The 12,953-nt window shown below is 43.8% G+C and overlaps 1 protein-coding gene and 6 non-coding genes across 7 annotated transcripts in view; 1 reads left to right on the top strand and 6 right to left on the bottom strand.

The window, feature by feature from the left end:
* The window catches only part of LOC135504655 (sodium- and chloride-dependent GABA transporter 1-like), a 30,941-nt gene that overhangs the window by 1,016 nt on the left and 16,972 nt on the right, over nt 1-12,953 (top strand). The window contains exons 2-10 of the mRNA XM_064923411.1: nt 291-674; nt 936-1,067; nt 1,303-1,403; nt 1,552-1,661; nt 1,817-1,949; nt 2,849-2,983; nt 3,090-3,193; nt 4,299-4,423; nt 4,606-4,718. Of these exons, the coding sequence (XP_064779483.1) occupies nt 446-674; nt 936-1,067; nt 1,303-1,403; nt 1,552-1,661; nt 1,817-1,949; nt 2,849-2,983; nt 3,090-3,193; nt 4,299-4,423; nt 4,606-4,718 (1,182 nt within the window). The 5' untranslated portion in view covers nt 291-445. The remainder of the gene's footprint in view (nt 1-290; nt 675-935; nt 1,068-1,302; nt 1,404-1,551; nt 1,662-1,816; nt 1,950-2,848; nt 2,984-3,089; nt 3,194-4,298; nt 4,424-4,605; nt 4,719-12,953) is intronic.
* Nucleotides 9,860-10,050, bottom strand: LOC135505307 (U2 spliceosomal RNA). Its single transcript, XR_010450243.1, has one exon. It is a non-coding gene; the product is annotated as a U2 spliceosomal RNA (small nuclear RNA).
* On the bottom strand, nt 10,326-10,444 carry LOC135505318 (U5 spliceosomal RNA). Its single transcript, XR_010450251.1, has one exon. It is a non-coding gene; the product is annotated as a U5 spliceosomal RNA (small nuclear RNA).
* Nucleotides 11,009-11,201, bottom strand: LOC135505311 (U2 spliceosomal RNA). Its single transcript, XR_010450247.1, has one exon. It is a non-coding gene; the product is annotated as a U2 spliceosomal RNA (small nuclear RNA).
* On the bottom strand, nt 11,475-11,593 carry LOC135505320 (U5 spliceosomal RNA). The gene has a single exon (XR_010450253.1). It is a non-coding gene; the product is annotated as a U5 spliceosomal RNA (small nuclear RNA).
* LOC135505319 (U2 spliceosomal RNA) lies at nt 12,183-12,373 on the bottom strand. The gene has a single exon (XR_010450252.1). It is a non-coding gene; the product is annotated as a U2 spliceosomal RNA (small nuclear RNA).
* Nucleotides 12,647-12,765, bottom strand: LOC135505321 (U5 spliceosomal RNA). Its single transcript, XR_010450254.1, has one exon. It is a non-coding gene; the product is annotated as a U5 spliceosomal RNA (small nuclear RNA).

Raw genomic sequence — 12,953 nt, forward strand, 5'->3', positions numbered from 1 at the left:
TTGTTTTGTCTCAGACTGCATTGCATGTATTTGGTGAGACGGTTATTAGTGTCTTGAGTGGAGTCGATGGAAAACACGTGACTTTAAACATGCTTTTTAAATTAAGTAGCTTACAAATAGCTTGAACAGTCAAGCTCCATACAATGCCTGTAAATGGCATTGGATTCGTTCAAAAATTACATTCTCATTCTGGAGCTAATCAATTGTAAATGTCACCATGTTGTCTAATACATTTTCCAATTTGAGTGGGCTCTCAAAAACCGACCAATTACTCTATTCACCGATTCCAGGTTAACGGCAACTGACGAGCCGTGTCCCCATAGCGGTCACCTGCTTCCAGACATTTGGTTCAAAGGTTTTGGTCAAAAACCGCGAAACTGCTGTCTGTGTGGACTGGTGCTGAAGCTTCGCGTCCCAAGGCCAGAACCACTACAAATCGAGAGACATGGCGACGAACGGCACCAAAACGGATGGACAAGTAACAGAACTTAACGAAGTGGCAACTAATGACAAACCCAAGTCACTGGACGTGAAAAGCGACAAGACGAAAAAGGATCTTCCCGAAAGAGAAACCTGGGGAGGGAGATTCGATTTCCTTCTGTCGTGTGTAGGTTATGCAATTGGACTCGGAAACGTATGGAGATTTCCATATCTCTGTGGAAAAAACGGTGGAGGTAAACACGATTTTAAAAAGTCATATAACGTAAGTTCATTTCACTACTCAGTGAGTGCTTCGTCCATTTCGAGCACTCTAATTATTATGTGAAATGAAGAGTGAATATGTCCCTTGTGTAAGAGCGCAGACATGCATTATTCTTATCCTAATTGAATTATTCCAATTGGCTTCTACAGTGGGCTGTAAGTAACATTCCATTGCATATGTGTGGTTTTATTCTGACCTTTATATTTGGATTGATTTACTTGTGTCTATGCAGGAGCCTTTTTGATCCCCTATTTTTTGACACTCATATTCGCTGGGATGCCGCTGTTCCTGCTTGAGACCGCTCTTGGTCAATACACTTCAATTGGTGGGCTTGGAGTCTGGAAACTGGCTCCCGTGTTCAAAGGTATAAATTCTAATCGTGCAATGCTCTTTCTGTATCTTCTACTGTCATTTTTTTGGGGTATTTTAAATCAAATTCCTAATTGTCAGCTGGCCCACTTGTGCATTCAATCTTTATTGTGTGGTAGGCTAATCACGGCCATAACCAGAAAAGATAGAGAGTTCTGCTGTAATTCTCCCTGAATATGCTGGAGCATTTAGGAGCATGCACAAACATGTCATCAATTTCCATCTCATAGGTGTTGGCCTTGCAGCAGCTGTCCTGTCCTTCTGGCTTAACATTTACTACATTGTCATCATTGCCTGGGCCATATACTATCTCTACAACTCCTTTACCTCTGTAAGTACCGCCATTTGACCTCCGACAAGCCACATGGGGATGAGACAAACAAGTATTTCTCACTGGGGATTGTAAACATCCTTGATATCATGTGAGATCTCTCATTGTGTCGAAGAGGAAAACAGGCATTATCCTTCTTGTTTTTCAGGAACTTCCATGGAGCTCATGTGGCAACTCATGGAACACAGACAAATGTTACTCAAACTACAGCATTGTTGATAACACCAATCTTACCAGCGCGGTGATGGAGTTTTGGGAGTAAGACATTGACTGCTTGTTTTTTTTTTTTTTTTTCTGTTGCTTCAGCACAGCGTTACAGTACCATGCATGCCTGCTTGAGGAGTGTAAAAGAAATGTCCCTTTGCTGCAAAGCATTCTCCCAGTGTGTATAATAGTCTTATTGTTGCTTATAGGCGCAACATGCATCAAATGACCGATGGCTTGGAAAAACCAGGGCAGATCCGAGCGCCACTGGCAATAACACTGGCCATCGCTTGGGTCCTGGTTTACTTCTGTATCTGGAAAGGGGTGAGCTGGACTGGCAAGGTAAGAGACTGATTTCGCAAGGCAGATCTAGGTGTATGTAAAAAGCGCTCTGGCAGCCAATGTGTGACAGTGATGCAATATGAATCGTTGTCATGTGTTATTTATTTTTTACCTTTATTTAACCAGAAAAGACCCATTGAGGTTAAAAACCTATTTTGCGAGGGAGACCTGGTACGAAGGCAAAACATGGAAATGACAGCGGGTGCATAACATATTACAGAAAAATACAAAAAACACACAAATTACAGATACAATATTGAAGATTAAAAACAACTGCAGCTGTCAAAAACAGTGTTGTCAATCAGAGTCATATCACCTTCTATAATCATTTATATTGCACTGACTATTGTCCAGATTGATTTTAGAATGGGAGGAGATACATCAAACATTCAGTAATCATGTTCAGGCTCATGGTGCCTCCTCTCATGGGGGGGGGGGTGATAGGAGGGAGAGCATCAAGCCCTCTAAAATCTGGTTTTGTCCTTTCCTCTCCCCCTCAGTTGGAGCCAGTTCACTCCCTGTTGGTGCTACATTTCGGAAATCTAATGTGTCATGTGACCATAGCAAATAACATTTGTTGTGGTGGCAAAACGCTCCACCCACCTATGTTTTTTGCTCTAAAATCTCATAAGGGGTTTCATGTAAGCATAAAGAGATGGTGTCGAATCCAATTGAAGCTTCAATTAATTTCTTTACTAGATTTCTGTTGATTTATTTTCTTATATTTTGCTGTTCTCTGTGTGAGAGTTTGGAGGACAAGAAATCCATTGGTTTTCCTCTCTAGTGAATAGGCCTTTGTTGAAGCAGAGACTGAATTGCAAATGTATTAACTCAATGGTTAACAGTTTTAACGTGCATTCCTTTGCTGCTGATGGTGACTCGTTGATTACATTTTCTAGGTTGTGTACTTCTCGGCCACGTATCCCTATTTCATGCTATTCATTCTGTTCTGCCGTGGAGTGACTCTACCTGGAGCTATGGATGGCATTCTCTTCTATATCACCCCTAACTTTGAAAAACTAAAAGAATCTGAGGTAACGAATGAACTTACCATTCTATGTAAGATAAATTCTGGCATGTGAATCAACCATTTTTCAGCCTCCTTTGTCAAACGGCTAAATGGTTATTTCCTCTTGTCAGGTATGGCTGGATGCTGCCACTCAGATATTTTTCTCCTACGGTCTGGGACTGGGCTCACTGATAGCTCTTGGGAGCTATAACCCTTTTAATAATAATGTTTACAGGTAAGATGGAGGTAGGCTTCTATTAAATGGAAAGATAATGTATGAGGCAAGACTTGAAAAGGCAATGATTAGACCAGTATACCTTAACGCAGGGGTCGGCAATATATATTAGGATTTTAGTTTTGGGTCAAAAAATGATTAAAAAAAATCACCAGAAATTCAGCTAAAATGTTGTTTAATTGAGGAAATCTGTTCCCAAGTACTCCCGCAAAACAAAAGAGACATATGTGATCGTGTCTCAATGGAATCAAGGTATGAAATTATTATTATTTTCAAATACAATCTATTTCTGGGCTGAGTTGTGGTCAATTTCCAGTGTACAGGTTATTATGTTCCAGCCCCCTGACCATCCGCTCTGACAAAAATCGTCCCATGGCTGAATCTCGTTGCCAACCTCTGCCTCAACAGTATATGTGGGCCTTACTTTTAGCCATTTACAATGAGAAGCCTAGATTAACGTTATTATAATCAATACAGTGATTCAGTCTAGTATGGGGCCCTTCATACAGCTTTGGATGTGCACCGCATAAATAAAAGAAGATTAGGCAAAGATTTCACATCCTCCCCAAACAGTCCATCCTTGGTCCTATGTCCCACAAATTGCTCATTAGTTATATAATCATGCAGCCTCAACTTGCATTTATTTCAATGTACTTGTTTACTTGTTGTTGCTTATTAGCGGCCCAATATTATTTAGCTATAGACCAAACATTATATCATGCAATTTGGTTTGTAAATAAGGGTTGCTTTTTGGAAAACTCTTCTTTGCAAATATGAGCTTGGTATCCATTAAAAATGGGCATTGCATTATTTCATATATAAGTATTACTGTGATATTAAACCTCTTTGGATAAAGGAACATTGTTCCCCATTGGAATGTTGCACAAAAATACATTTCACTTTGTTTTACTATCTCATTGCACACCTTTTGTGGCCAACATCAATATATTATTAAGCAGGGATATGTTTTCAACTCAGCAATAATAAGGAATAAGCTCTCTCTCCTGAGAAAGGCCTTTTTAGGAATCCATGATGATGCTACAGAAGAGATGACAGATCACCATAAGCTCAGACAACAGGACGTTTTCATGTTTCCTTTCCACAGAGACTCTATCATAGTTTGCTGCATCAACTCCTTCACCAGCATGTTTGCTGGCTTTGTCATCTTCTCTATTGTGGGCTTCATGGCGAACGTGACTAAGAGGCCCATAGAAGAAGTTGCAGCTTCAGGTAAACCCAATGCTTCCTCTGTAATTGCACCATCAGCGCACAATAGGGGCTGTCTATTCTGACTTCTGCTCGCAGCAATCTAAGTCTAATTATTCACCTCTGCTTCTACCTCAATCCACACAGAGAAACACAGCCATAAGAAACTGTGAGCCAATGTGTTGTGTTGTGTGTTTGGTATGCAGGTCCAGGCCTGGCTTTCCTGGCCTACCCTGAGGCTGTGACCCAGCTGCCTGTCTCCCCTCTCTGGGCTATCTTGTTCTTCTCCATGCTGCTAATGCTGGGGATTGACAGTCAGGTAAGGCTGTTTTCATAAGCTGCTCTGCAATCTCTTGGTGCTTTAGCCCAATCCTTGTGTGGCTCAGTCGGTAGAGCATGGCGCTTGCAACGCCAAGCGTCGTGGGTTCGGCTGCCACCCATTTAAAAGTAGTGGCCCCAGCCGACTTGTAAGTCGCTTTGGACAAAAGCGTCTGCTAAATGGGATATATATATCATTGCCATGCCATGTCAGGGGAGTTAGCTAAAGCACCTATAGGTCTAGGACCAGGCTAGTCTGACCTAAATATGTAAGCACAGGTACATATCTAGCTGTTTTTCCCTGGTCTCTCCACATGAGAAGCTCATTTCAGTTTTTTTTTTTGCTAATGGACAGATACAGATGAGCCTAGACTTTTACTGTCAACCCTTTTTAATACAACTATGTCACCTCTCTCTTGGCCCCCTGGTGCTCTGTTGTCATGAATTTAGCTTGTGTATGATATTTGGGTTGCCGCAAGGCCACTGAGTCTGCTAGTAATGATACTAAATTCTGCTACTCATCTTTATATGGAACAGATAAATCCCAATCCCACTAGTGCTCTTTTTTTGTGACTAACCTTTTCTTTATATGGAATTGTAAATATTCGTACTGCAGGGGAAATGGCTATTTTGCATGTTGGTGTTATATTTCTAAGGTGACTGCCAAAATGAGGTCTCTAGTACAAAAAAAAAGCTATAACAGTGGTTGTTTTTAACTGTTTATTTAGGTAGTTCTAGATAACATGCTGGTTATCATATTGTATGGCTTTCCATTATCTTAATTAATTCAATATAATCCATCAATGTCCATAATCTTGGTTATTAGTTACAACTGTTACATGGTTATCATACTACTACATGAACAACAATGTTCTAAATAAAAATAATGTATATTTACCCATTGGGTAAAATTAAAGTGCAACAATGATACTATGCTTCAAGGGATCCATGTCCCGGTAATTGTAGGTGCTTAATCTTTTTGGTCCTTTGAAGTTTTTATTTCATAGAAATACGAATTTACCAAATTATGCAGTTGATAAAACATGAAAATACAAACAGGAGCAAGACTATCAATGATAGTATAAACATTGAAGTGAAATTCACAGCATTTTAGCAATATTAAATATTATTAAAATCTGTTCATATACACCCCCAGGAGGGATATGACACTTTAAAAAAAATGTTCTGACAAGCGCCCACTTAGATATGTTATTTTTATGTTTTCATAAATTCTTAGAATGTTTGTGAATTTGTGAAAATTCTATAGCAATATAGAGCGGGAAAGAGGCCGTGCGTTCTGGACAATTAATAGACACTGCAGTAAATAAACCCGAATAAAAACATCTGGCTCGTCCAGGACCAGAGTCTACGCAGACCATAGCTACAGTAGGCCTTTATGCAAACAAGCCATTTGCCATGCACACTTGCCATCATTCACTATGAACTGGAATGTGTGTTAACAGGCAGTTGAAAAAACGTGACTTTAGATCATTAGAATGCATTCGCCAAATGCCACAAAATATACCTGAATGGATCTCTGCTAATATGTCAATACCACAAGAGTCCTCTTACATTTGCGAACTTTACAGTCCTATTGATCAAACGACTATGAAAAGATAGGCTCTCTCTCCCCTCAGTTAAGCGCACATCAACAACGACAAGATCAACAACTAATGCTAGCCAGAGCAAGATGAGCTAAAATGTAACTAAGGAACATTAGATAAACCCTCTCAAACTTTTTCAGCTAGGTGACCATCAAAATTTCACTGAAACATGATGGGGAATTGTAGCCTACTCGTCCTTCTGTAGCTTGCTTGCAACCCATCATCCAAGCTAACTGGCTAAAGTTGGCTAGCTTGCTTGCTACCTACTTTGAGACACAAATGAGAAAAGTGTTTTGAAATCGGAGTAGGTAGCCAGAGTAAATTTGTGAACGCAAAATATATGCTAACTGGATAACAGTCGTTCACGTTCTTGCTAGCTAAGCAAAACACATCTCTAACTGTGTATAACCACCAAAAATTATATGAGGGGAAAAAGTCAGTCCCTCACCCTCTCCTTCAATGACATGACATGACATACTCTTTGCAGCTCGCGAGTTAATGTTGGGCTCCATGTTTTTAGCTTGCTACATAAATAGATACACTATCATATTAGCCACGTTATTTGTTTTTGTATTTGTATACAAAGCAGCAGCTACTCTTCCTGGGGTCCAGCAAAATGAAGGCAATACATTCACAGACATCCCAACACACTGTGTGCCCTCAGGCCCCTTACTCCACCACTACCACATATCTACAGTACTAAATCTATGTGTATGTATAGTACGTATGTTATCGTGTGTGTGTGTGTGTGTGTGTGTGTGTGTGTGTGTGCGTGTGTGCGTCTGTGCGTGTGTGTGTGTGCCAATGTTTGTGTTGCTTCACAGTCCCCGCTGTTCCATAAGGTGTTTTTTTATCTGTTTTTTTCCAAATCAAATCAAATTGTATTTGTCACATACACATGGTTAGCAGATGTTAATGCGAGTGTAGCGAAATGCTTGTGCTTCTAGTTCCGACAATGCAGTAATAACCAACAAGTAATCTAACTAACAATTCCTAAACTACTGTCTTATACACAGTGTAAGGGGATAAATAATATGTACATAAGGATATATGAATGAGTGATGGTACAGAGCAGCATAGGCAAGATACAGTAGATGGTATCGAGTACAGTATATACATATGAGATGAGTATGTAAACAAAGTGGCATAGTTAAAGTGGCTAGTGATACATGTATTACATAAGGATGCAGTCGATGATATAGAGTACAGTATATATGTATGCATATGAGATGAATAATGTAGGGTAAGTAACATTATATAAGGTAGCAGTGTTTAAAGTGGCTAGTGATATATTTACATCATTTCCCATCAATTCCCATTATTAAAGTGGCTGGAGTTGAGTCAGTGTCAGTGTGTTGGCAGCAGCCACTCAATGTTAGTGGTGGCTGTTTAACAGTCTGATGGCCTTGAGATAGAAGCTGTTTTTCAGTCTCTCGGTCCCAGCTTTGATGCACCTGTACTGACCTCGCCTTCTGGATGATAGCGGGGTGAACAGGCAGTGGCTCGGGTGGTTGATGTCCTTGATGATCTTTATGGCCTTCCTGTAACATCGGGTGGTGTAGGTGTCCTGGAGGGCAGGTAGTTTGCCCCGGTGATGCGTTGTGCAGACCTCACTACCCTCTGGAGAGCCTTACGGTTGAGGGCGGAGCAGTTGCCGTACCAGGCGGTGATACAGCCCGCCAGGATGCTCTCGATTGTGCATCGGTAGAAGTTTGTGAGTGCTTTTGGTGACAAGCCAAATTTCTTCAGCCTCCTGAGGTTGAAGAGCGCTGCTGCGCCTTCTTCACGATGCTGTCTGTGTGAGTGGACCAATTCAGTTTGTCTGTGATGTGTATGCCGAGGAACTTAAAACTTGCTACTCTCTCCACTACTGTTCCATCGATGTGGATAGGGGGTGTTCCCTCTGCTGTTTCCTGAAGTCCACAATCATCTCCTTAGTTTTGTTGACGTTGAGTGTGAGGTTATTTTCCTGACACCACACTCCGAGGCCCTCACCTCCTCCCTGTAGGCCGTCTCGTCGTTGTTGGTAATCAAGCCTACCACTGTTGTGTCGTCCGCAAACTTGATGATTGAGTTGGAGGCGTGCGTGGCCACGCAGTCGTGGGTGAACAGGGAGTACAAGAGAGGGCTCAGAACGCACCCTTGTGGGGCCCCAGTGTTGAGGATCAGCGGGGAGGAGATGTTGTTACCTACCCTCACCACCTGGGGGCGGCCCGTCAGGAAGTCCAGTACCCAGTTGCACAGGGCGGGGTCGAGACCCAGGGTCTCGAGCTTGATGACGAGCTTGGAGGGTACTATGGTGTTGAATGCCGAGCTGTAGTCGATGAACAGCATTCTCACATAGGTATTCCTCTTGTCCAGATGGGTTAGGGCAGTGTGCAGTGTGGTTGAGATTGCATCGTCTGTGGACCTATTTGAGCGGTAAGCAAATTGGAGTGGGTCTAGGGTGTCAGGTAGGGTGGAGGTGATATGGTCCTTGACTAGTCTCTCAAAGCACTTCATGATGACGGAAGTGAGTGCTACGGGGCGGTAGTCGTTTAGCTCAGTTACCTTAGCTTTCTTGGGAACAGGAACAATGGTGGCCCTCTTGAAGCATGTGGGAACAGCAGACTGGTATAGGGATTGATTGAATATGTCCGTAAACACACCAGCCAGCTGGTCTGCGCATGCTCTGAGGGCGCGGCTGGGGATGCCGTCTGGGCCTGCAGCTTGCGAGGGTTAACACGTTTAAATGTTTTACTCACCTCGGCTGCAGTGAAGGAGAGACCGCATTTTTCCGTTGCAGGCAGTGTCAGTGGCACTGTATTGTCCTCAAAGCGGGCAAAAAAGTTATTTAGTCTGCCTGGGAGCAAGACATCCTGGTCCGTGACTGGGCTGGATTTCTTCCTGTAGTCCGTGATTGACTGTAGACCCTGCCACATGCCTCTTGTGTCTGAGCCGTTGAATTGGGATTCTACTTTGTCTCTGTACTGACGCTTAGCTTGTTTGATAGCCTTACGGAGGGAATAGCTGCATTGTTTGTATTCAGTCATATGGAAGCCAGAGGTCGGGGCCCGAGACGCACTCTGTGCACTCTCGGCCGGGTTCCCGCGGGTGCTCCCGGAACCCACTCTTCCGAGTTTGAGGGCTGTGGATAAAAAGAAGGTCACAGACACAGAGACGGCACAGAGACAGAGACAGACAGAGACAGAGAGACACAGAGACAGACAGAGACAGAGAGACACAGAGAGACAGAGAGACACACAGAGACACAGAGAGACACACACACACACACACACACACACACACACACACACACACACACACACACACACACACACACACACACACACACACACAAACAAAAATGGCGGGAAACGGGGGACCCCATTGAAAAGCGCTTCGCCCTTCTTTCAGTTTGAATGTTTTTTTCCTTCTCTTCTTCTGCTAGCTAGCTAGCTAGCTAATTAGCAACTAGCTAGCTAACTAGCAACTAGCAGCTAGCTAGCTGTTTACATAGCTTTGTGAGTTTGTACTTTTCCTTGACAACGGGAGAAGTAAGTGTTGCACCGTTCCCGGAGGTACTGCAATACCGGGTCGATGCGTGGAGCGGACGGAGCAAGCCCCATTTCCGACTCCCTGTTCAAAAAATCCATTTAATATAAGGTCCCCCGATGGGGGACGTATCAGATATTAAACTGATAAGAACAGATACTACACTTGATCTGAGCCAAAAGGCCGAGAAGCGATAACCCACAAATGGAACCCTGCAAACGCCGGGCCCCGGGGCCTCGACAGAACTCGGCGGGTTTGCAAAGCCGTCTCCAACCCTTCCTCCCTCCCCAGCCAGTCAGAGCGAAAGAAAGAAAGAAAGAAAGAAAGAAAGAAAGAAAGAAAGAAAGAAAGAAAGAAAGAAAGAAAGAAAGAAAGAAAGAAAGAAAGTGTTTTTGGGAAAAGGTCGCTAATGCGTCTTTAAGTCACTATCCTGGCCCACCTCTGTCAATTTCTCTTGAAACAAGATACCGGGCTCTGCAAGAAGCAAAGCCACTCCAAAAATATGTTGAACTCGTGTAACTATTCCTCTCCACGGAAGTCTTTAGTAAAAGGCGAAAGGCTTGTGCGTAATGAAGAGAAACCAGAGTTGTATGGAAGCCAGAGGTCGGGGCCCGAGACGCACTCTGTGCACTCTCGGCCGGGTTCCCGCGGGTGCTCCCGGAACCCACTCTTCCGAGTTTGAGGGCTGTGGATAAAAAGAAGGTCACAGACACAGAGACGACACAGAGACAGAGAAGAGACAGAGACAGAGAGACACAGAGACAGACAGAGACAGAGAGACACAGAGAGACAGAGAGAGACACAGAGAGACAGACAGACACACACACACACACACACACACACACACACACACACACACACACACACACACACACACACACACACACACACACACACACACACACTATCCTGGCCCAATTTTTTTTTTTTTTTTTTTTTTTTTTTTTTTTAACAAAAATGGCGGGAAACGGGGACCCCATTGAAAAGCGCTTCGCCCTTCTTTCAGTTTGAATGTTTTTTTCCTTCTCTTTCTGCTGCTAGCTAGCTAGCTAGCTAGCTAATTAGCAACTAGCTAGCTAACTAGCAACTAGCAGCTAGCTAGCTGTTTACATAGCTTTGTGAGTTTGTACTTTTCCTTGACAACGGGAGAAGTAAGTGTTGCACCGTTCCCGGAGGTACTGCAATACCGGGTCGATGCGTGGAGCGGACGGAGCAAGCCCCATTTCCGACTCCCTGTTCAAAAAATATCCATTTAATATAAGGTCCCCCGATGGGGGACGTATCAGATATTAAACTGATAAGAACAGATACTACACTTGATCTGAGCCAAAAGGCCGAGAAGCGATAACCCACAAATGGAACCCTGCAAACGCCGGGCCCCCGGGGGCCTCGACAGAACTCGGCGGGTTTGCAAAAGCCGTCTCCAACCCTTCCTCCCTCCCTCCCCAGCCAGCCACCCACCCGGCGACAGAAAGAAAGAAAGAAAGAAAGAAAGAAAGAAAGAAAGAAAGAAAGAAAGAAAGAAAGAAAGAAAGGTGTTTTTGGGAAAAGGTCGCTAATGCGTCTTTAAGTCACTATCCTGGCCCACCTCTGTCAATTTCTCTTGAAACAAGATACCGGGCTCTGCAAGAAGCAAAGCCACTCCAAAAATATGTTGAACTCGTGTAACTATTCCTCTCCACGGAAGTCTTTAGTAAAAGGCGAAAGGCTTGTGCGTAATGAAGAGAAACCAGAGTTGTATGGAAGCCAGAGGTCGGGGCCCGAGACGCACTCTGTGCACTCTCGGCCGGGTTCCCGCGGGTGCTCCCGGAACCCACTCTTCCGAGTTTGAGGGCTGTGGATAAAAAGAAGGTCACAGACACAGAGACGACACAGAGACAGAGACAGACAGAGACAGACAGAGACACAGAGAGACACAGAGAGACACAGAGAGACACAGAGAGACACAGAGAGACACAGAGACACACACACACACACACACACACACACACACACACACACACACACACACACACACACACACACACACACACACACACACACACACACACTATCCTGGCCCAATTTTTTTTTTTTTTTTTTTTTTTTTTTTTTTTTTTTTTTTTTTTTTTTTTTTTTTTTTTTAACAAAAATGGCGGGAAACGGGGGACCCCATTGAAAAGCGCTTCGCCCTTCTTTCAGTTTGAATGTTTTTTTCCTTCTCTTCTTCTGCTAGCTAGCTAGCTAGCTAGCTAATTAGCAACTAGCTAGCTAACTAGCAACTAGCAGCTAGCTAGCTGTTTACATAGCTTTGTGAGTTTGTACTTTTCCTTGACAACGGGAGAAGTAAGTGTTGCACCGTTCCCGGAGGTACTGCAATACCGGGTCGATGCGTGGAGCGGACGGAGCAAGCCCCATTTCCGACTCCCTGTTCAAAAAATCCATTTAATATAAGGTCCCCCGATGGGGGACGTATCAGATATTAAACTGATAAGAACAGATACTACACTTGATCTGAGCCAAAAGGCCGAGAAGCGATAACCCACAAATGGAACCCTGCAAACGCCGGGCCCCCGGGGGCCTCGACAGAACTCGGCGGGTTTGCAAAAGCCGTCTCCAACCCTTCCTCCCTCCCCAGCCAGCCAGCCACCCACCCGGCGACAGAAAGAAAGAAAGAAAGAAAGAAAGAAAGAAAGAAAGAAAGAAAGAAAGAAAGAAAGAAAGAAAGGTGTTTTTGGGAAAAGGTCGCTAATGCGTCTTTAAGTCACTATCCTGGCCCACCTCTGTCAATTTCTCTTGAAACAAGATACCGGGCTCTGCAAGAAGCAAAGCCACTCCAAAAATATGTTGAACTCGTGTAACTATTCCTCTCCACGGAAGTCTTTAGTAAAAGGCGAAAGGCTTGTGCGTAATGAAGAGAAACCAGAGTTGTATGGAAGCCAGAGGTCGGGGCCCGAGACGCACTCTGTGCACTCTCGGCCGGGTTCCCGCGGGTGCTCCCGGAACCCACTCTTCCGAGTTTGAGGGCTGTGGATAAAAAGAAGGTCACAGACACAGAGACGACACAGAGACAGAGAGAGACACAGAGAGACACAGAGACAGAGAGACAGAGAGAGAGA

Source organism: Oncorhynchus masou, chromosome 18 (genome assembly GCF_036934945.1).
Source record: "Oncorhynchus masou masou isolate Uvic2021 chromosome 18, UVic_Omas_1.1, whole genome shotgun sequence".
Taxonomy (NCBI): domain Eukaryota; kingdom Metazoa; phylum Chordata; class Actinopteri; order Salmoniformes; family Salmonidae; genus Oncorhynchus; species Oncorhynchus masou.